At 45.5% G+C, this 23,264-nt stretch overlaps 1 protein-coding gene across 5 annotated transcripts in view; it reads left to right on the forward strand.

Annotated features, from left to right (window-relative positions):
- Ubox5 (U-box domain containing 5) overlaps positions 1-20,295 on the forward strand; it is a 39,693-nt gene extending 19,398 nt beyond the window's left edge. For 2 of the 5 annotated variants that reach the window (XM_027421787.2, XM_035446221.1), the window contains 5 exons: positions 8,345-8,513; positions 10,839-10,933; positions 13,400-14,597; positions 17,215-17,376; positions 19,431-20,295. In XM_027421787.2, coding sequence (XP_027277588.1) covers positions 10,880-10,933; positions 13,400-14,597; positions 17,215-17,376; positions 19,431-19,639 — 1,623 coding nt within the window. In that variant the 5' untranslated portion in view covers positions 8,345-8,513; positions 10,839-10,879 and the 3' untranslated portion in view covers positions 19,640-20,295. Of the gene's footprint in view, positions 1-3,110; positions 3,222-8,344; positions 8,514-10,838; positions 10,934-13,399; positions 14,598-17,214; positions 17,377-19,430 lie in introns of all 5 variants that reach the window. The other 3 variants (XM_035446220.1, XM_027421788.2, XM_027421793.2) reach the window with 3 other exon arrangements.
- Positions 20,296-23,264: the final 2,969 nt, after the last annotated feature.

Raw genomic sequence — 23,264 nt, forward strand, 5'->3', positions numbered from 1 at the left:
TTAAAAGGCTGGTGTCACCACGATTAGCCAATAGGACAGTTGTAAGTCTGAAAAAAATTCATTGTTTATCTGAAGCAGTTTAGGTAAGCCCTGTTTGGTAAGTCAGGCAACCCATAGACACAGAATCAAGATGGTATCTTGAGGTTTAGGATCACAGAAAAGATCTGAATGAGATTGTGTTGAGTTAGGGTTTAATAGGCATTGATTTAAGTTGAAAAATTCAGGAGAAACTTAAAAGCACATGAAATAAGGCTCTAAAGAAAAGTAACAAGGTCAGAGTCAAATTTGCCTCCTTACCTTACTCAGGATCCCACAGAGTTTTCAGACAGTAATACTGAGGTATTGAGTAAATTGTTAATCTTGATATTTTTCTTGTTTTTTTAAGACAGGATTTCTCTATAGCTTTGGAGATTGTCCTGGAACTTGCTCTATAGACCAGGCTGACCTCAAACTCACAGAGATCCACTTGTCTTTGCTGGGAGTAAAGGCTTGAGCTACCAACATCCAGCTAATCTTGATAGTTTTCTAAGAGGAAAAGCTGCTCAATTTTTTTCCAAAAAGCAAAAACAGGGTTAAGGATGTGAGTCAGTGACAGTATATTTGCCGCCCATGTGTGAGATGCTGGATTTGATCCCCAGCATCATAAAAATAAAACTTCACATGTGCCTCATACGGTGCCTAAGCCTTTGCTTTGCCTGCAAATAACATCAAATTGCAGGCACCTTTTAGGCTCACACCTGTGTCTAGTCTTTCTGTCCTAATGGACATTGTGTGGGAAACGCTAGGAGAGCTGTCTTTCATTTTAACTTGCTCTGAAAATTGTTGCAAGTCACACTTTTTCTTGGATGGACAGGTAACTCAGTTTGGAAATTATAAGAAGTACTATGTGTCTTTAAAAGCTAAAGTGTCCAATTTCTGAAATTGCTCACTGCATCAGTGTTTCACCTACGTTAAAGTTAAATGCTTTTCCAGTATTTGACAGATGACCCACCTCCCCGCTAACCTGTTTGGACCTACTCTTTAAAATATATGTATCTTCCAGAATTACTTTCCATTACATTCTTGTGAAACTCAGAAGTTCCATTGTGTAAGTCAGCTACTTTTGTGTAGGCCCCAAATGGGTCTTCTTTCAAGTGCTCAGAGTGTCATGGTCACCCTAATCTCCTCTAAAGTAGCTCTCTATATTTCCCTGCCTCCAGGTTTTGAACCTCAGCAACAACAAAAGTCAGCTTGGTTGCTTCAAGCTCTGGGGTACACAGATGGCTGCCTTTTAGAGATGGTGACTCATCCCATTTGCCCAGGACTTACCCCACTTCAGCATTGAAAGTCCCATGTTCTAGGAAATCCCTTAGTCCCTGGTAGACCAGTACCTAGTAGATAATTCCTCTTGACTCTTCCCTTCCTATCCCTGAGCACTGGATGGAAGAAGAAACAGATTTGACCCTGCCCAGAGTGTGGATGTAGATGCTCAGTCCTTACATGTCTGAGACCTGAGGAATCCAGTTCAGTGTTTAATTTAATGTACCTCAACTTTAAACAAAAGAGAATATATCCTGAACTTAACTGTCCAGTCTAGTTAATTTCTACATGCACACATTACTTTCCAAACTGTGTGTGCATTCCTAGATGGAGGGGTTTCATTTCTGTGGTGCTGGAGATCTAACCTAAGGCCTGTGGATTTGAGGCAAATGTTCAACATTAAGCCTATATCTCCAATCAATTCCTAACTTTTTTTGAGACAGATTTACTGTGTAGACCATTCTGGCCTTGAACTCTATAAATTGTCCTGTGTCAGCTTCCCAGGTTGTCCTTCACTTAGACCTCCACACATGCTTTGGCATGTTGTGTGACACTCCCCCACCACCAACCCCATATAAATATTTTTAAATTGATACGCAGTTTTGCTGGCCATAGTAGCTCATACCTGTAATACTAGCAATTGTCAGGCTGAAACAGGAGAATTGCCTCATATTCCATGCCATCCTGGGCTACATACTGAGTTCCAGACCAGCCTGAGCTACAGAGTAAGACTCTTGTCTCAAAAAAAAAAAAAAAAAAAAAAAAAAAATCAAAATAAGCAAACCCAACCAATTTCTTTGAAAGCTTTGAATTTTTTTTCAGTATACTCAATAATACATGGGACATAGTCCATATTCCTTGTTTTTCTTTTGAATAATATCTCTTCCTCAAAAAAAGGCAAGAGGGAAAATATGCCAAAGGAAAACCTGAAACTAAAGGTTTTTATCTCTGAGTAGTTTGTACCTTAGTGCTCATCTTTGCTGTCTTCATGCCCTTCCTGTAGAATAGAAAGATTGTGAGAACCCTTTAGCCAGAAGGAAAAGGGGCCCTTTGAAGGTTGAATTGCTTCTAAGTGGTTCAAAATTGCTTTTGTCATCTAGATTAATGGCTGACCTCATTAATGTCCTTTATCTTCTTTGTTATAAGCCTTCAATTACTTATAACCAGTAGCTTTCAACTTTTTTTTTTTTTTAAAGACAGGGTTTCTCTGTGTAGCTTTGGAGCCTGTCCTGGCGCTCGCTCTGGAGACCAGGCTGACCTCGAACTCACAGAGATCCACCTGCCTCTGCCTTCTGAGTGCTGAGATTAAAGGCACCACCAACACCTGGCTCAAATTTTTTGTTGTTGTTTGATACAGGTTGTCATATAGTCTAGGCTGGCTTTGAACTCCTATGTAGCCAGGGATGACTTTGAAATATTGATCTTCCTGCCTTCACCTCTTGAGTACTGGTAATACAGGTGTGTATCAGCACTGCAGGTTTATGTGGGAAAGGAATCAAATTGAGGGCCTTGTATATGCTAGACAGGGCTACTGCAAATGGAGCTACATCACCAACTTGAGAATTTGAAGAGTTATTTTGGTGTGTGTGTGGTGGGGGGTGGGGTTGATTGGTTCTGTTCTAGGGATCAAACACAGAACCTTTCAAGTGATTGACCACCCACTTTACAACTGAGTTATATTCTCAGCTCTTTGTGTGTCTGTGTCAGTGTGTGCACATTTAGGTGTGTGCACATGTAGGTGTGTGTGGAGGCCACAGGGTAATATCAGGTGTGTCTCCATCAATCATTCTCTATTTTATTTTTTGAGACAGGGTCTCTCGCTGAACCTGAAGTTCACCAATTGGTTAGACTGGCATGCCAGCAAGTCCCAAGACCTCCTGAGACCTCCTGTATTTGCCTCTTTAGCACAAGGTAGATTACAGGTGTGTGCAGCCACACATGGCTTGTGCAGCCACACATGACTTTTATGTGAGTTTTGCAGCCACATATGACTTTTATGTGAGTTTTAGAGATCTGAACTAAACCATCTCTTCAGCCTATTGTTTTATTTACTATAACCTTTAGGAAGAAATGCCTTTCACATACAAACCTTGAATGGGGAAGTAAGTATTATGTCTTACTTGAGCATGGAAAACATTTAATTGGGGTGACTTGCTTACAGTTCAAAGGTTTAGTCCATTGTCATGGCGCAGAGCAAGGCAGCATGTAGGCAGACATGGTGCTAGAAAAGGAGCTGAGTTCTTAAATCTAGATTCACAGGCAACAGGAAGTGGTCTGTCTCACTGGGTGTAGCTTGAACATAGGAGACCTCAAAGCCCACCCCCACGATGACACACTTCCTCCAAAAAGGCCACACCTCCCTTAGTGCCATTCCGTTTGGGTGGCATTTTCTTTCAAGTCACCCCACTATATGTAGCTTTTAAATTTTTTACAATTTAATTTGTTACTATATTATGTGAGTAATGTGTATGTGTAAGTTTGGACATGTACATGTTACAGGGCACATGTAGAGGTCAGAGATCACCTTTTGAGAGTCATTTCTCTCCCACTTTCAGTTCCAGCAATCAAACTCAGGTCATCAGATTTGCATAGCAAGTACTTTTACCCACTGACATATCTCACCAGCCTTGTGTGTGTGTTGTTTTGAAATAGGGTCTTATGTATTCCAGGCTAATCTCAAACTCCCTGTATAGACAAATAGGGCCTTTGACTCTTAATCTTCCTGTCTCTACCTCTCCAATGCTAGGATTATAGGCATGTACCACCACGCTCAGCTTATGCAGTACTGGTAATCAAATGCAGGGCTTCATGCATGTGAGATAAGCACTCTACCAATTGAGCCATATCCTTAGCCTGTGTATATGTATACACACACACATACACACACAGCCATAACTGAAACAAGGTTTCACAAAACAATGCTCACCCTTGTATGTGGTGCTAGAAAAAGAGCTAAGAGTTCTTAAATCTAGACTCACAGGCAACAGGAAGTGGTCTGTCTGTCTCACTGGGTATAGCTTGAGCATAGGAGACTTCAAAGCTGACATGTAAGATCATACCAGTGAAAGATCTTGATAGAGCCAGCATTGGTGGAACCCAGATTTAGGAAGTTGAACAGGAGGTCATGTATTTAACCACTGCATTATAATATCTAGTAATGTTACCACCCGGCTACTTCATTTTTATCTGCCTCTCAGTGCCTTGTAAAAGATTTGTAAGTGTATGAATATACAGTAGGATTCAGTTGTCCATTTAAAGAACTGTTTGGCTGTGTGCAGTGGTAGAGTATGTAATCCCAGTCTTAAAGAGGATAAGGCCGAGGATCTTAGGTTTAGGATCAGCCTGGCTACACAGAGCCTGTCTTGGGAATTAAAAAGATAGTTTAAGTAGGAAAATAGGTTGGTATATCCTGGTCTGCCCGAATATATATGTGTGCATATATATAATTCAGAATTTTCAAGAAAGTATCAGAGTTTAGTATGTTAATAAAAATATCAGTTGAACAATAAGCATTGTTTTTAAAGAGGCATTTTGTTTTAAACTAAACATTTATTGCTGGGCATGATGGTACATCCCTCTAATTCCAGCATTTGGGAGACAGAAGCAGGCTGATCTCTTGAGTTTGAGACCAACCTGGTCTACATAGCTAGTTCTAGGATAGCCAGGGTTACAAAGAGGAACACTGTCTGTAAAAACAAATAACAAAACAATTGTATTAGATTTAATAGGGGAAGTATCTGCCACAGAGTGTGTGCATGTGTGTATGTTTTCTCCTACCCTCTTGGTCCTGGAGATGGTCATCAAATTTGGTGGAAAGTGCTTTTGCCCACTGAACCATATCAGAGGCTTTCATTTTCTTCCAAAGAACCATTTTCTTATGAGAATGAATAGGAATAGCAACTGTTATAGAATTCTGAAAGTTCTAGTAATGCAGAGTTAAAAATAAGAATTATCTAAACACAGCACTTGGAAAGCAGAGGTAGGCAGATCTCTGTGAGTTTGAGGCCAGCCTGATCTACAGAATGAGTTCTAAGACTGTTATACACAAAAAATCACCCCCTCTAAAAAAAAAAAAAAAGTATTATCACTTCAGAATGCCTACTATCACTATTACTGATATTATAAAACCCCAGGTAAACTTACCCAGCATCTGTTAGACAACAAAAATTAAGAGAGTAAGATCCAATTTACCAGCATACTACCGAACCAGGTTCCCTGAATGTGAGTGTCAGTTGAGAGGCCAGGGCAGTCTATGGGACCTCTGGCAGTGGAACCCTAGTGTATTTATGATAGTATTTATCCCTAGTGTATGAATGGATTTTGGGAGCCCATTCCCTATGGAGGGATACTCTCTCAGTCTAGATACATGGGCCCTGCTCCAAATGATGTGACAGACTCTGATGATCCCCCATGGGAGGCCTCACTCTCCTTGCGGCGTGGGACGGGGGTTGGATGGGAGGGAGAGGGAACTGGGATTGGTATGCAAAATAAGATTGTTTTTAATTTAAATTAAAAGCATACTGACAAAAAGATCCAATTTATTATAATTGAAATCTTTAAAAACATGTAGAATTCGTTAAAAAATGCAAGCTGAAGTAAGACTAAACAGCAGTCTACTAGAATGTTTGTCTCAGGTCTGGTGTGGCAGCACACATGTGTATATATAATCCTGGCACTTGGGAAGTGGAGGCAGGCAGATCAGCAGTCGGGAGTCTCTTTCTGCATGGGCATCTTGAGGCCAGCTACAAGAGTGAAGGCAGGCTGTTAGCATTGAATATCTACCAAAAAGAGATGAATTACTGTTGGATTATACTTTATCCATGCTGTTTGAAAACTATTTCAAAAGCAATTTTATGCTCTATGAAATAAATATTTTAGACAAAGATAAATTTAAGCACCAGGCTACAGATTTTATTACTTCTTTTTCTTTTTTAAAAAAATTTGTTTTTGGTGTTTAAGACATGGTCTCTTTACATAGCCCTGACTGTCTTGTTACTCCAAGATCTGCCTACCTCTGTCTCTAGTTCTGGGATTAAAGGCCTGTACCACAAAACCTGATTTATTCCTGCTTTATAGCAGCCCAAGTAAAGGATCCTGGACATACCTTAATGACATTGAGTTGCTTGGGATAAACAATTATTTTAATATAGAGAACCAAAAGAAAAATTTCTCTTGGGTCTCAAAAAGAGCATATCAGGTAGAGAATAATTGTCTTAACTTAAGAAAACTACATCCTACCTTACAAACTGTTTTGCACAATGTTGTGGAGCAGTCAGGTGCATGCGTGTGCACTGCAGGTGCAAGGAGCACGGTGGTGTTAATGGTCTCAGGGATAGGCCAGAGCAGCACCCAGAGAGAGCCAGCTGAGAAAAGATACCTTGGGTATGTTGTAGTTGTCAGTTAACGTGTTGTACTACCTGCCTGTGTCCTAAACTTCACACAAGCTAGAGTCATCTGGGAAGACAGGAGAACCTCAGTTGGCAAAAAAATTGGGGGATGGAGAGATGGCTCAGTGGTCAAGAAAACCAACTGCTCCTCCAGAGGACCAAACATATGGCAGCTTGTAACCATCTGTAACTCCAGTCTCTGACATCCCTCTGGCTTCCATAGGCACCAGGAATGCATGTGATACACAGTTAAACATGCAGGCAAAAACAAACGGGGGGGGGGGGGCGGGAGGCTCTAGCCAGCAGAAGTGGCACACGCCTCTAATCCCAGCACTGGAGAGGCAAAGGCAGGCAGTTCTCTGTAAGTTTGAGGCCAGTCTGGTCTACACAATGAGTTCCAGGACAGCCAAAGCTAGAGAGACCCAACTCAAAAGCTTTAAAAAGCCTCCATCAGATAAGCCTGTAGGCAAGTCTGTGAATCATTTTCTTAATTAACAATTGATGTGGGATGGTGTAGCCCACGTGGACAGTGCCAGCCCTGGGCAGGAGGTCTGGGGACTATAAAAAAAAAACAGTAAGTGAAGTAACTCATGAAGTTTAGAAAGCTAGTAAGCTGCATTACCCAAGGTCTCTGCTCGGGTTTCCTGCCTCCAGGTAGCTGCTTGGTTCCTGCCCAGACTTCCCACAGTGATGGACTGTGATGTGAAAGTGTAAGCCAACTAAACCCTTTCTCCAGCAACAAAATGCAGACTAATACAGTGTTGTAATTACTGTTCTATGCAGGGGGAGACACCATGACCAAGGCAACTTATAGAAAAAAAGCTCTTAATTTGGAAGCTTGCTTACAGTTTCAGGGGATTAGTCCTTGGTCATCATGGCAGGGAACATGGTGGCAGGCAGGCAGTCTTGGAGAAGTAACTGAGAGCTCACAGTTATAGGCAGAGAGAGAAACAGATAGATTGGGCCTGGTGTGAGCTTTTGAAGCCTCCTCCAGTAACACTCGGTAATGATATCTTGTTTATAACCTAACAAATGAAGCTTGTCTGAAGATCAGAGGGCGGAACTAGCCACTAGTTAACCATAAAGGTCTAGAGGTCTGTACAGACAGATAGGAGGTGGTAAGGTTGGGCAGAGAGAGAAAGTGATAAGGCAGGAAGAGACAGGAGCTCAGTCTCTTTTCAGTCTGAGGATTTTGTAGAGGTAAAAGCTCTAGTGGCTGGCTGCTCTGCTTCTCTGATCTTTCAGCTTTCACCCCCTTAATATATGACTCCAGGCTTTTATTATTAAGACCCATTAGAACTTGTGTTACAACACACCACCTCCAACAATCCTTCTCGAACAGTTCCAGTAACTGGGACCAACTGTTCAAACATAAGTGCCTTTGGAGTCATTCTCATTCAAACCACCAACTGAATTATTTTTATATATTTAAAAATTTTTAGTGCTAGGGATTAAGCCTAGAGTTTTACAAATACTAATCAACCTCTCTGCCACTGAGCTTTATTTCCTGCCCTAATTTGTATTTTTTTAAAGTTATTTGTGATGCTTGGGATTGAACCCAGAACCTCATGCATGCTAGCTAGGTAAATGCACTACCACTGAGGCCCACCCAGAGTCCTAAAATTGAATTAATGTGTTACCATTTGTTTTTGCTACAGGTGAGGATCATCCAAATTCCTGAGAAATCTGCCAGATAGTAGTATGGGATATGATCTGCCACAGTCCCCAAAGATACCAGGCAGAAAGCAAGAGGTGGTATTGACGCTGACAATGAAGAGAATTTAATGTGGATGGACTCAACAGCCTCTGTGTGTTTCTTCCACCTCAGTAAGTGCTGTGAAGAAAGGTAGTCCATGTTCTGCTAGCCTAGGCTCATGCTTTAGGAATGTTCTCCTGGAGCTGGCGACCATGGACTAAGTTGGAGCAGCTTTACGACTTTTGACTAGAAGGCTCCTCCTACACAAGGGTAAAGAGGCAGTAACAGTGAGCAGGGCCCACTATAGTTCTCCTTCTCCATTCTTAATACAATAGATGTTGGAAAGGGTAATCAAGATTCCCATGGTTCAGGGCTGGGGATGTATCTCGTTTGGTAGAGTCCTTGCTTAACATGTGGAAATCCCTGGTTTAATCTCCATCACCACATAAACCGAGTGGTGCACATACCTTGTGGAAAGGAGAGGCAGGAGGATCAGAAGTTCATGGCCTGGGCTACTAGAGACCTTATCTCAAAAATACAAAACAAAACAACCAAAAAAGACTTCCACATTTCTATATCATACATTAATTTTTAAATTTTATATTATGTGAATGGTATTTGTACCATGTATATGCCTGGTGCCCAGAGAGGCCAGAAGAAGGCACCAGATACTGTGGACTGGAGTTACAGTTGATTTTAAGGTATCCTGTGAGAATTGAACCTAGGTCCTCCGGAAGAACAACCAGTACTCTTAACGTCTGTGCCTTCTCTTAGAAGCTACTCTAATTTTAATTCATTGAGTACTCTGGGGATAGGTGAGGTGATGTAGCCAATAAAGGCACTTGTTATGAAAGCTTGATGACCTGAATTCTGCTCATAGGAACACTCCCCCTCCCCACCACCCTGTAGTAGAATGAGAGAACCAACTCCTGACAAGTTGTCCTCTGACTTCCCACACACACTGTGGCATGTATGAGCATACATGCATAGTATTAAGTACATGTAATTTTACAAAAGTTTCTTTTTTTGGGGGGGGGTCCGAGACAGGGTTTCTCTATGTAACAGTCCTGGATGTCCTGGAACTCACTTTGTAGACCGGGTTGGCCTTGAACTCACTGAGATCCGCCTGCCTCTACTCCCAAGTTCTAGGATTAAAAGTGTGTGCCACCGCTGCCTGATTTACAGAAGTTTCTTAAATGAGGGAATCTGAGGGATCAGTGAGATGGCTCAGAGTAAAGGTACCTGCAGTACAAGCCTAACTACCTGAGTTAAAGACCTGGAACCCATGTAAAGGTGAAAGGAGAAAAGGGGCTGTCCTCTGACCTCCACACGTGCTGTGGTAATGTGTCTTCACACGCACATCACATGCATAAATATGCAAGCAATTTTTGCAATTAAAAAAGGAAAGGGGAATCTGGTATATTTAAATAAATGAACATAAATGCCATGCTCATGAGAATTCCATGCCATGAGGATGCCATGATAGCATGCTCAAGTGTTGCATAGAGTTTATAAACCGAGAAAAACACCCCAGCCTTTTGAAAAACAGTTTTGACTCCTCCAGGTGTGTTTAGTAAGGAAGCAGTTATACTTACAAGGTTAAAAGTGCCCAGCACCACTGTCATTGTTTCTGTGACCCTATCCATTCACCACCCCCTTCTTGTGTTCTGCTGCTGTGCACTGTCTCTTTCCTATAGGAGACTCTGCAGAGCTGACATTAGAAAATGGCCTTCTCAGGCCTGGAGACCAGCACCACATGGCGGCTCACAACCTTCTCTATAACCCTAGTCCCAGGGTGTCTGCAGCTTCTGACCTTTGTGCGTTCCTGCACACCCATGGTGCACAGACATACACACAGACACACACACACACACATACACATTAAACACTTTTTTTTTTCTTTTTTTTTTTTTTTGGTTTTTCTAGACAGGGTTTCTCTGTGGCTTTGGAGGCTGTCCTGGAACTTGCTCTGTAGATCAGGCTGGTCTCGAACTCACAGAGATCCTCCTGCCTCTGCCTCCCAAGTGCTGGGATTAAAGGTGTGCACCACCACTGCCGGGCCAAAATATTTTTTAAAAGGATGGAAAAATCACCTTCTTAACTTTTCAGTGAGTAATTTTCCCCATTATCATTACGACACAAGGAAAATGGTCTGGACTAGGAGAATATGCTACAGCTTCTGCTTCTTCTCTATTTGCTCCTCTCTTAGATTCAACTTCTGAAAGTTCAAAACTGTTTGTTTATTTATTTATTTATTTATTTATTTGGTTTTTCAAAACAGGTTTCTCTGTGTAGCCTTGGCTGTCCTGGAACTCACTCTGTAGATCAGGCTGGCCTGAAACTCACTGAGATCTGCCTCCCTAATTCTGTGATCAAAGGCGTGTGCCACTATGCCTGGCTTTAAAGCTGAATTTTAATGTGTCTGGCTAATACTAAGTTTCATTTTTTTTTTAAAGGCTGTTTCTGATGCTTGGAAGCTATTCTTTCAGCCACAAAGATGGTAATAAATCTTTGCCTCCCACAGTTCAGACCAAGAATTCACTGCAACAAGGTAAGCCAAACAAATTATACACATAAATATGTAATATAGTCTTCATACTTTCTCCCATTTCCTGCCTTGATTTAGGCTTACTGTACTTGCACCCTTGGGTTCCAGCAGACAGCATTTAGACAAGTACTGGGCAGTTGCTAGAATTATAGAACACTGCTGTGAGGTGTTCTGTGATTCATTTTGTGAGAAATCGACTTAATTGTGCACTCCTCTTGACAGATCAGTGTCACATGTGCAGTCACAGCAGAGACAGATCAGTGTCACAGGTGCAGTCACAGCAGAGACAGATCAGTGTCACAGGTGCAGTCACAGCAGAGACAGATCAGTGTCACAGGTGCAGTCACAGCAGAGACAGATCAGTGTCACAGGTGCAGTCACAGCAGAGACAGATCAGTGTCACAGGTGCAGTCACAGCAGAGACAGATCAGTGTCACAGGTGCAGTCACAGCAGAGACAGATCAGTGTCACAGGTGCAGTCACAGCAGAGACAGATCAGTGTCACAGGTGCAGTCACAGCAGAGACAGATCAGTGTCACAGGTGCAGTCACAGCAGAGACAGATCAGTGTCACAGGTGCAGTCACAGCAGAGACAGATCAGTGTCACAGGTGCAGTCACAGCAGAGACAGATCAGTGTCACAGGTGCAGTCACAGCAGAGACAGATCAGTGTCACAGGTGCAGTCACAGCAGAGACAGATCAGTGTCACAGGTGCAGTCACAGCAGAGACAGATCAGTGTCACAGGTGCAGTCACAGCAGAGACAGATCAGTGTCACAGGTGCAGTCACAGCAGAGACAGATCAGTGTCACAGGTGCAGTCACAGCAGAGACAGATCAGTGTCACAGGTGCAGTCACAGCAGAGACAGATCAGTGTCACATGTGCAGTCACAGCAGAGACAGATCATGTCACATGTGCAGTCATAGCAGAGTAGAATCACTCACTCAATATCTCACATCCCCCCCCCTTATTTTTTTTTTGTTGTTGTTTTTGTTTTTCGAGACAGGGTTTCTCTGTGTAGCTTTGGAGCCTATCCTGGCACTCGATCTGGAGACCAGACTGGCCTCAAACTCACAGAGATCCACCTGCCTCTGCCTCTGCCTCCCGAGTGCTGGCAACGCCTGGCCCCCTCTTATGTTTTCTGTTGTGTTGTCATTGCTTTTATTTTATTTTATTTTTTTGCTTTTAAGATTTATTTACTTTTGCCAGGTGTTGTGGTGACTACCTTAAATCTTAGCAGGATAAGAATCTCTGTGAGTGCTGGGAACTAACTGAATCTGGGTCCTTTCTCGAAGAGCAGCAAGTACTTTTTTTTTTTTTTAAGGTTTTATTTATTTATTATGTCTTCTGCTTGCATGCCAGCAGAGGGCACCAGGTCTCATTCAAGGAGGTTGTGAGCCACCATGTGGTTGCTGGGAATTGAACTCAGGACCTTTGGAAGAAGAGTCGGTGCTCTTAACCACTGAGCCTTCTGTCCAGCCCCGAACAGCAAGTACTCTTAACCACTGAGACAGACTTTGTTTTTGGGTTGGTTTGTTTGTCTCATGTAGCCCTGGCTGGCCTTTAACTTACTATGTAGTTTAGAATGATATTGAATTCCTGATCATTCTGCTTTACCTCTCAAGTGCTGGGATTTTTAGATATGTATCATGTACCTCACTTATTGCTCATATTTTTAATAGTGGGTCATGCTTGGAGACATTTACATTTAGCCTTTGGCATGATTTTGAGTGCCTCCAAAAACTTGAGATAATTCAGTTTAACAGATAAATTTAAAAATTAAGAATTTAGAAGCCAGGCAGTGGTGGTGCCCACCTTTAATCCCAGCACTCGAGAGACAGAAACAGGTTGATCTCTGTGAGTTTGAGACCAGCCTGGTCTACAGAACAGAGTTCCAGGACAGGCTGCAAAGCTACAGAGAAACACTGTTTCAAAAAACCAAAAAAAAAAAAAAAAAAAATTTAAGAACTTAGCCAAGTGGTGGTGGCGCACACCTTCTTTAATCCTAGCACTGGGGAGATAGAAGTAAGTGAATCCCTGAGTTCAAGGCCAGTCTGATCTACAGAGAGAGCTCCAGGACAACCAGGGCTACTCAGAAAAAACCCTGTATTGTAAAGAAAAATTAAGAACTTAAGGTTTTCTGTAAAATAAAATTTTGTGGGACTGGAGAGTGGGCTCAGTGGTTACTATTACTGGCTATTCTTCCAGAGGACTTAGATGAAATTTCTAGCACCCACATGGTGGCTTGCAACCATCTAGAACTTCAGTTCCAGAGGATCTGACGTCCTCTTCTGGCCTCAGTGGGCACTGCATGCACAGGTACACAGACATGTAAGCAGTCAAAACACCCATATACATAAAACAAGCAAACAAACAAACAAATATGAAAAGTCTTTTTGTAAGTGACAAGTTCTTGAAAACTGGTTGACTTCATTTGGATCAGTGTGTCTCCTCTGTCATTAAATCTAGGTGTCAGCTGATGGTTATGAAGTAGAAAATCTCATCTCTGAAGACCTCATAAAGAGAAGCCATGGCTTTAGGACAGAGTATTTCATTAGACCTCCAATCTATGTGACAGTTTCCTTTCCCTTTAATGTGGAAATCTGTAGGATTAATATAGATCTCACAGCTGGAGGATGTCAGAATGTCACTGGCCTGGAGTTATACACATCTGCCTTATCCAGTAGGGCCTCTCTGGATTCACACGGGTGCTGGACTACAGACCCCATGGAGCTCTCTGTTCCAGACAAGGAGGCATTCACCTTGGTAGGCAAAGTCTTACTGAAAAACCAGAACCATGTGGTGTTCAGCCACAGGGGCTTCAAGGCCAGGCCACCATTTAGCCCAATGGAAGTCACACTTTTCTCTCCTGCTGTTGTAGCCCAGGAACTCTGGAATAAAGGGGCTCTTTCCCTTAGCCACGTGGCCCACCTCAAGATTGGAATCACCCATGTGACAGGCAGTGGCATCTCTTGCATAAAGCGTTTAGAAGTGTGGGGTCAGCCAGCCAAGACCTGCTCTCAGGAGGTGATAAATAGTGTCTTGTTGATAGCATCAGAAAGCCTGCCTAAGGACTTGGGTGTGCACACTCCAGCCTTGCCCATGGAGAGTGACTGTGACCCTGGGGGTCAATCTGAGGGCCAGCAGGGTCCCTGTATCTTACAGGAGATGTCTGAGATGGTTAATGATGTGCCAGAGGAGTTCCTAGATCCTATCACCCTGGAGATCATGCCATGCCCCATGCTGCTGCCCTCAGGCAAGGTCATTGACCAGAGCACTCTGGAGAAGTGTAACCTCAGTGAAGCTACTTGGGGCCGAGTGCCCAGTGACCCTTTCACAGGGTTAGCCTTTACCCCACAGTCCCACCCCCTACCTCATCCTTCCCTGAAGGCCCGGATTGACCATTTCCTACTCCAGCACTCTGTTTCTGGCTGCCACCTGCTTGGGAGAGCACAAACTACATCAGCAATGGCCCCTTCTATCATTACCCTGCCCTCAAGGAAAAGGAAGCCAGAGCAGGCTGGACACAGCTCAGACTACAACCTTGGCATGAGTTCAACTTCCTCTGCCACAAGCCCTCTGCTCTCATACTCTACCTCAGAGCCTACTGCCAAGAAGATGAAAGCCCCTGCTGAGCTCAGCCTGACAGATATGGACTGTTCAGCAGGTAAGTCTTCTGTGTCCATGGCTCGGGCATCCCTTCCCTTCCTGCAGTGAGATGCTTCTGTACGTGGCTTTATGCTGTACCAGCTTACATTTACAAAGCTGGGGCCATGTTGCTTCCTACTTATTTTTGTAAGGACATCTCAGTTTTGTCCTTGGTGTATAGATAACCTGGAAGTCTCAAAGGGTTGTGTGTATTCTCTTATTATTCTGACACTTATTTTTCTAGTTATTTGTTTGTTTATTTATTTATTTAGAAAGAGGGTCTGTAGCTCAGGCTTTTTCAAGGCTCATTATGGAGTCCTGACCAGGGTTGAATTGTGTTGCTCCTCCTGTCTCCATCCCTGAGTGCTGAGACTGCAGATGGAAACCCCACAGCTGATTATTCCTGAGTTCTGTCATCATGCTTTGTGCCTTCTCCAGTAATGGTCCCATTGGTAGACTCACCTGCTTGGTGTTCCCTTTGTCTTTCCCGGCAAGATCAATGTATTTTCCTATCTTGAATCCTCCATTCAGACCTGCTGGAAGGAAAAACAGTAGGTCCATTCAAGCAGCCTATGTCCTTTTTTTCTGGAACCTTGTATTGTCATGTGTCTGGACGCCCTTGAAGTATTATGTCTAGTCTTCCCAGAAGAGATAGATGCAAATGCACTGTGGTTCTCTCTGCCTCACTTATCTGCAGAAAAGTGGAAAAGTGTGAGGCTGGAGGCCTGCCTCTCAGAAAGGAAATACAGTCGGTAAATATGAGAGTGAGTTGAGAGTTAAGCTGCCTGGCTTCCGCCTTTTTCCTCTGGTATCACCAGTTCCTGGAAGCCACAGTCCTTCCCCCACTTGAGCAGAGCAGCCTGGCTTGCTTAGGAAACTCTGAACCTGGAAATGTCTGGCGTAACTTTTCAGACTGACAAGACTTGTATTCATTTGTTGTTTGTTTTGTTTTCAAGACAGGGTTTCTCTATGCAGCCCTGGTTGTCCTGGATCTTGCTCTGTAGACCAAACTGGCCTCAAACTTGGAAATCCACCTGCTTCTGCCTCCCAAGTGCTGGGATTGAAGGTCTTAGTTAGAGTTTCAATTGCTGTGACGAAACATCATGCCCAAAAAGCAAGTTAAGGGAAGGGTTTATTTGGCTTACACTTCAGCATTGCTGTTTATCACTGAAGAAAGTAAGAACAGGAACTCAGACAGGATAGGACCACAGAGGCAGGAGCTGATGCAGAGGCCATGGAGGGTGCTGCTTACTGTCTGGTTCTCCACGGCTTGCTAGGCCCATCTTATAGAACCCAGGACCACCAGCCCAGGGATGGCATCACCCACCAGGGGCTGGGCTCTCCCCCATTGATCACTAACTGAGAAAATGCCTTCCAGCAGGATCTCATGGAGGCATTTCCTCAGCTGAGGCTCCTTCCTCTGATGACTCTAGCTTGTGTCAAGTTGACACACAATCAGCCAGTACAGCCGCCATGCCCAGCTGACATGTTATTTTTGAAAAGACAGGCAGATAAGAAAGAAAGGAATATTGGAGCTGGAGAAATGGCTTACCAGTTAAAAGCACTTAATGTTCTTCCAGAGGCAAATAGACACATCAGGGACTAAAATCCTCCTGTAATTACAATTCCAGGGGTCCTGATACCCCCTGGTCTCTGCCAGTACCTGCATACAAGTGGAACACACAAACCCACACAGGTGGGCACATGCACGCACAGATTCTGGGGGACCGAACTCAGGTCCTCGTGCTTTTGCTGATAGCACTTTACTGGCAAAGCCATTTCCCTAGCACTTGAGCTTCTGTTTGTTTTTGGAGGCAGGGTTTCTCTTTGTGTAGCCTTGGATTTCCTGGAACTCACTCTGTAGACCAGGCTGGCCTTGAACTCACAGAGCTCCACCTGCCTCTGCCTCCATTGACCGGCATACCTTTCTTATTAAAAAAAAAAGTGCCAGGTGATAGTAGTACATGCCTTTAGTCCCAGCACAGTGGGCAGCTAGGGCTACGCAAAGAGAAACCCTGTCACGAAAACCCAAAAAACAAAACCAAAAAAGGTATGGTAGCAAATGCCTTTATTTCCAGCATTCAAGAGGCAAAGGCTGGAGAATCAACATGAGTTTGAGGCCAGCTTGGGTTACATAGTGATACTCCTGGCTAAAAAAAAAAGGAAAAGGGAAGGGAAGTATGCTGAGGCAGAGGATAGGGTTTGTGGGGACTGTATAGAGCTAGTGGCTGCTGTCTCATAATTTCTTGGGCCGGCAGGCAGGCCTTTCAAAATGTGACACAGGGGCTTGTGGGTGTAATGACACAAATCCAGGACCATACCCCAGCACCACAAAATAAAAAAGTAGGTGCAGTTCTTTGTCAAAGCCTCAAGGTGGCTCTCTCCTGCATGACACTTTGTCTAGGGGAAAACTGGAGAAAGCCCTAAGCTTTGTAGGCATAGGCGATGGGGAGTAATTATCAGGGTTCCCAGGCCTCCTTTGTTCTACCTTCAAAATCCTGGGAGACACAGGAAGAGGTTTTCTTTATACCACGTGTCTAAAGTAGGAAGGGTCATCCTCTGGTCCTCCAAGAATGTGTAGCTGTCTCTCTCTTGCTGAGCCTTCCTGGATGTCATGGTCTGTGTCTCTCTCACAGGTCCAGTGTCCCATGAGCAGAAGCTGTCGCAAAGTTTGGAAATTGCCTTGACTTCCACCCTTGGCTCCATGCCTTCCTTCACTGCCCGGCTCTCCAAGGGGCAGCTCCAACAGCTGGGCACAAGAGGGAGCAGTGCTTCCAGGAGGCCAGACACCAGCCATGGTAATCCTCTGTGAGCTCTAGCATCTGCCTGTGCAGGATGCTGGGCCAGTCTCTTTGTGTTCTGTGGGACTTCATAGCCAGCTCTCTTATGTAATTCCCATCTGAAGAGAGCACTTTTGTCTTTTCCAGAAGGAGATGAGGGGCCACCTGGAAATGGGACTCATCCAGTTCCCAAGTTCTGGGATTACAGAGGTGCCCACCACACTTGGCTGAGGTGAACTGCATAGTTCTCCTGGGACTTTGCCCCTCCTTTTTTGTTCCCTAATATTCCTTTCATTTGACATCTGGGTTATTTTATCTACATGTGAAGAAAGGGTTAGCTTTCAGATGTCATCTTCTGCCCTTTTGGGGGGTGGGTTCAAGACAGGGTTTCTCTGTTTAACAGCCTTGGTTGTTCTGGAACTCACTTTGTAGACCAGACTGGCCTCAAACTCACTGAGCTCCGCCAGCCTCCCACATGCTGGGATTAAAGGCATGTTGCCACCACTACCCAGCATCTTCTGTCCTTTTTGGTAGCATTTTTATCACAGTGGTAGATTAATGGGCCAAATTTTGTATGGCAGATACAAAGTGAGGAACTGACTACACTTTCTGTCTTGTCTGTCTGTCTTTCTTTTTTTATGTGTATGAATGTTTTGCCCTTTGCCTGGTGGAGATCAGAAACAAGTGTCAGGTCACCTGAAACTGGAATTACAGATACTTGTGAGCCACCATGTGGGTGCTTGGAGTTGACTCCAGGTCCTCTGAGAGAGCAGCCAGTGCTCTCTAACATTTGAAATATCACACCAGCTCCCCAAGCCCCTTTATTAAACAAAGGACAAAATGAAGCCTGGTGAGGCTGATAAGACAGGTTGTTGATTCCTCCTGTGGATGCAGAGCCTGTCCCTTCTATGGTCATCTGGATTTCCATTTCACTCTTGCCCACTCTGATTGTTTCTTCCCTAACTATTCCCAAGAACGTATCTTTCAAAGTACCCAGTGAAATGGTTAAGTCTTGTGGCTGCTTGGCCTCTCAGTACCCAGGGATGTGATGTGGCCAGCCTGTCCTGCCTTAGCCACCTTCTCTTTCTTTTGGTCTTCCGATGGTGCAGCTTCTTTCCTGCCTTCAGCCGTTTCTTTTCAGATTCCATTGCTAGAGTTTCTGCCACTGAGAGCCCTCATCTAGTACTGCTCTTGTGGCTCCTGCCTCTCCTTGGAACTCAAACCCACCCTCTCAGATAGCTGCTGGGATGCTTCTCATTGGTATTTGGGAGGGTGGGGTCTGTGCACAGTATACACATGCCACAGCACACATATGGAGGTCAAAAGACAACTTTGAGAAGTTGGTTCTCCTCCACTGGGTTCCAGGGATGGAGCTCAGGTCATCAGGCTTATGCAGGAAGTACTTCTATCCACTGAGGCATCTCATCAGCCCCTTTTGTGCTTTTCTTTGCTGTGGTTCTGAGGACACCCTGGAACCAACTCTGCATCCTCTTTCCCAGTCCCAGGAATATGAACCCTTGTGAGCTCCCTACAGCTACTGTGCTCCCCATCCCCGTCGACCATGGCCCCATGGTCCTTACAGTTAGTTAACATCACAGGGGGATCAACCGCATGAGCATGAGTCGAAGCCCCCTGTCTGTTGATCACAGCAGGGAATCTTGTAGTGAATCTTACAGTGGGAGGGAGGGTCCACCCAAGGCGAGGGCAGTTCAGGAAAGGGATTAAGGGTTGGAAGGCAGCTATTGGCAGATTGAAGCTGCCCCTCTGGCGATTTCCTTCAGCCTGAGTGTTCTGATATGTGGACCACATTCTGCTTTTCTCTCTTCTTGCAGCTGGTCCTGTCAGGGTTAGCTTGTACCTTGCTCGGCCTTTGGCAGGGGAATGTACACTTTGTCTGGGAGGCCAGGGGACAGGCCTGGTCCTGCACATGACATTCAGAGCCCAGTTCTCACGCATTCATAGACACTACCAACACTGATAGAGGTGGTAGAAGGGAGACCTGCCGTTCCCAGCTTCAGGGACAGCACTGAGGAACAGCTCACTAACCCTGCCTTGTTCTTCTGACTCACCAGGGCATCCCAGGACTGTTTGTGGTCCAGAGTGTGTGTCCTGCAAAAGAGCATTTTCTTCCTACTCCACAAAGGAGCCTGTGTACCAGCTGCCCTGTGGCCACCTTCTGTGCCGACCCTGCCTGAGTGAGAAGCAACGCTCTCAGCCCATGATGTGCACAGCCTGCCAGCAGCCAGTCACCAGCCAGGATGTGCTTCGGGTCCATTTTTGAGTGCCCAGCCTCAACCAGGAAGCCCCGTTTTGGAAGAGACCTGCAGGTGGAGGAAGCAAGAACAGGATCCCAGTGCCCCTGTTCTCTCCTGGGTTTTAGCACCTCATGGTGTGTTACGGGGACTGGTTTAGGACACCCCACTCCTGCTTAGGCAACAACAGGATAATAAAGCCATAGGCTAGGCTAGGGAAGACGTCCCTATTCTCCCTGGTCTACCTTGCCACTCCCCAACCAGAGCCAGCCCCAGCTGTTCAGAAGCACTCCCCTGATGCCCCCTGTTATCTGCACACAATGTTTTGTTTGTTTCATTTTTTGGTTTTGTTTTTTTGAGACAGGGTTTCTCTGTATAGCCCTGGCTGTCCTGGAACTCTCTGTAAACCAGGCTGGCCTCAAAGTCATAGAGAGCTCCATCTGCCTCTCTCCCAAGTGCTGAGATTAAAGGCATGTACCACTGCCACCTGGCTGCACATAACCTTCTAATGGAACCTTGTGGATGACACTCAGTAGACTGTAACGTGGGACCTCACACAGCCTTCTCTGCCTCAGGGTCACTCACATGTGGACCATGGTAGGGGTTGTCAAGCACACAACTTAGCTATGTGTACTCCCACCCCTGCAGATACTTAGAGCCTTAATAAAATGACAGTTGACATTCACTGAGGCTTACTCCTGGCACACAGGACAAGACAGCCATGTGCAGTGGCTGCCACCTGTCAGGCAGTGGTTTAGATCTAGCCAGCATGGTGTGTCAGTGCAAAGGAGGGGGAGTAGCTTCCATCTGGCCAGTTGCCAGTGTGTCTGGTTGTTCCTGGAGCCACTCTCTGAGAGAGGACATCCCTGTTCTGTGTGGCCCACTACAGGAAAACACTTGTTTAGAGGCAACATTTTTAACAATTTATGTGTCCGTGTATGGGAACCTGTGTGGCATGGTATACCTGTGGAAGTCAGACTACACCCTCCAGTTGGCTCACTCCTTCCACCTGCGTGGCTCCCAGAACTGAAATTCAGACCATTAGCATTGTGGCAGTCTCCTATACTCTCTGAATCACCTCAGTGGCTCCTTAGGCTATGCTTTTTTTTTTTTTTTTTTTTCCATTCAAAATTAAACCTGATTCCATACAAATCTGTTCACTGTCAGGAGCTTCTAGCCATTAGAATATCTGTGCAGGTCACCACACTGTTTCCAATCCCTTCTGGGTATGGTCCACCTTATCTTTGAGATGAATCACAGTCCCTTGAACCACATGTTCTCTGTTCCTTCAGGTTGCCCAGAGCTTAGTCCTGGGGCTTAGGGAATCTGCTTTCAGGGTTCCCAGGGGAAATGTCCACAGAGGTGGCCAGTAGGGGATTATCACTCCTTTCTCCTACACACTACACCACCGGTACCTACTGTACTGCAGCATCATTCAAGACACCAGGGTCTGCATGGATAGGCCACCCTGCACTGTCTGGTGGCTCCACACATCCCCACTCTGCCTGAGCTTCCCTCCTGGGTGCTGCGTTATCAGCCTACAACTACAGAGGCCTTGGTTTGGGGGGGTCATAAACTACCCACAACCTGTAATGGTCTCTGGAGTGGGCCCACCTCCCCCTCAGCCTTTAGGCCTCAATGAGAGCTCAGGGAGCTATCTCTGCCCTCCACCCTGGGCTCCCCAGAACCCCCAAGCTGCCACTCCCCTGCAGCTATACCAGAGGTGCCTATCCTATTCTGCTGGAAAACTAGGTTGGTGGCAGGACCTAACCCAAGTCCAGTGGGGAGTCACCCACACACTCAGTGTGATTGTATTCAAGATCTGACCCCACCTCCCCCAAGGAAGTGATCTTTTCTCTGCCCTTGCCAGCACCACAGAGCTGTTTTTCTTCCCTAGGACCTGGTGTGGTACAAGCTCGTAAATCCAAACATCAGGAGGACTGCCATGAGTTCAAGGCCAGCCTGGGCTACTTGTCTCAAAGACACTAAAATAAAAAGAAATATGTTATTTGGCCCCATGGACATTTTATTTCTCATTATAAACTGGGCCTGGGGCCATGCATAAAACAGCTTCCCAGTAAACATGCAGAGCTCAACTCCACTGACCAAGACGACTTAGCCACAACCTTGTCTCCACCCAGCAGCCTTCCAGAGCTGTCCTGGCCTTTGCCTAGTATTGGGGTCACGTACTCAATGGAGGTACAAGATTGGAGACTGTTGAAGACATGCAGCACTTGGGTCTTCTGAGGACAGAAGGCAGGCCAGCTTGAGGTGACAGGCCCACAGCAGCTGCAGGCTCTGGGTCTTCATTCCCTAGGCAACAAGTCAAGTCTGCTCAGCTGCCCTATGGGACCAAAGCCTTGACCCCCAGCCACTCCCTGGGGGAAGTTCTGCCAGAATTAGTCCTGAAGGTAGAAGAAATAGAAGAACCAGATAGCCAGGAAGAAGGCCAGCAGCTGCTCAGTGCTCATGGAGAACCCATACTCCCTGAAGGTGGGCAGCTGGAAACTGCAGACCCGGGGTTCTGCGACTGGTTGGGGTCGCCCAGTTCCACACTTATTTGACTTCTTCTTATAGGTCTCCATCTTGAGGCCAGTCAGCTGCTGGGCTCCTTTCCATTCAGCACAAACAGGGTCCTCTGACGCTGGAGTTCCTGTAACTAGGTCTGCAGACAAAGAGACCAGCCTCCCACTGCCAGGGGCATTGTGACGCAGACCTGAGTGCCATTGTGATGGCCACTGAGGTAGAAGTGAGGCTCCTGTGGGCTGGCCTTCCCCCACAGAGCTCCCATGGGTATTCTGTAAGGAGGGCCTGGCCCACAGCTTCCCCCACCCGGCTCCCTATTCAGGACTGCTTTCTTCTCACCTGGCCTCTAGGCCACTTGCACGTGCAGCGTCTTCTCTCAGAGAAGAGCCAGGCTGGAACTGGCTAAAGCCACTGTTGAGAGCAGTGTGACTGTCTTAAAAGCTGGGAGACATACAGGTTATGCCTGTATTCACAGTTCTTATGCATTTGAGGCACCCTGGGTTACAGAGACCCTGTCTCAGAACAAAGCAAATTGAACTTAAGTTCCAAGTGTCACCAGCCAGCCACATTTCATGAAGCTACTGGTCTGAACACTTGAGATACAGACCAATTCTGCCATCACAGTGCAAGGCCAAGATAGGAATGTGAGCCTGGCATGTCCATCCTCTCATAGAAACCTTCCTCCTGAGACAGAAGACCCCCTAAATGGAGAAGAGAGCACTGGCCTGAACCCCATTCTGTACTAACTAACGTTGGCCACCGCCTGGGGCCCCACTTGCTGAAGTGGCTCTGCCTGCCACCCTCCCCCCTGCCCCGTTCTTGGGGTGACATCTAGGGTCTCATTCTAGGCAAGTATTCACCCTCATGCAACATCCTCATAATCTGCCCAGAAGAAAGGATTTCCAGAGGGCACAGAGGTGAAGATGAAGGAGAGGGACAGCTTGTTACTACTGCTAGGATCTTCTAGCAGCAAGACATCGCTTCTTGTCACCACTCAGAATATTTTGGCATTGTCTCCCAGCACGTCTCTAATGAAAGCCATCCCCGCTGGGCACCTGTGCTAGGGGAATCAAACCCCAGACTTCAGGCATATGAGGCAAGTAAGCTACTACTGAGCTACAACCCCTA

This window comes from Cricetulus griseus, chromosome 6 (genome assembly GCF_003668045.3).
Source record: "Cricetulus griseus strain 17A/GY chromosome 6, alternate assembly CriGri-PICRH-1.0, whole genome shotgun sequence".
Lineage (NCBI taxonomy): Eukaryota > Metazoa > Chordata > Mammalia > Rodentia > Cricetidae > Cricetulus > Cricetulus griseus.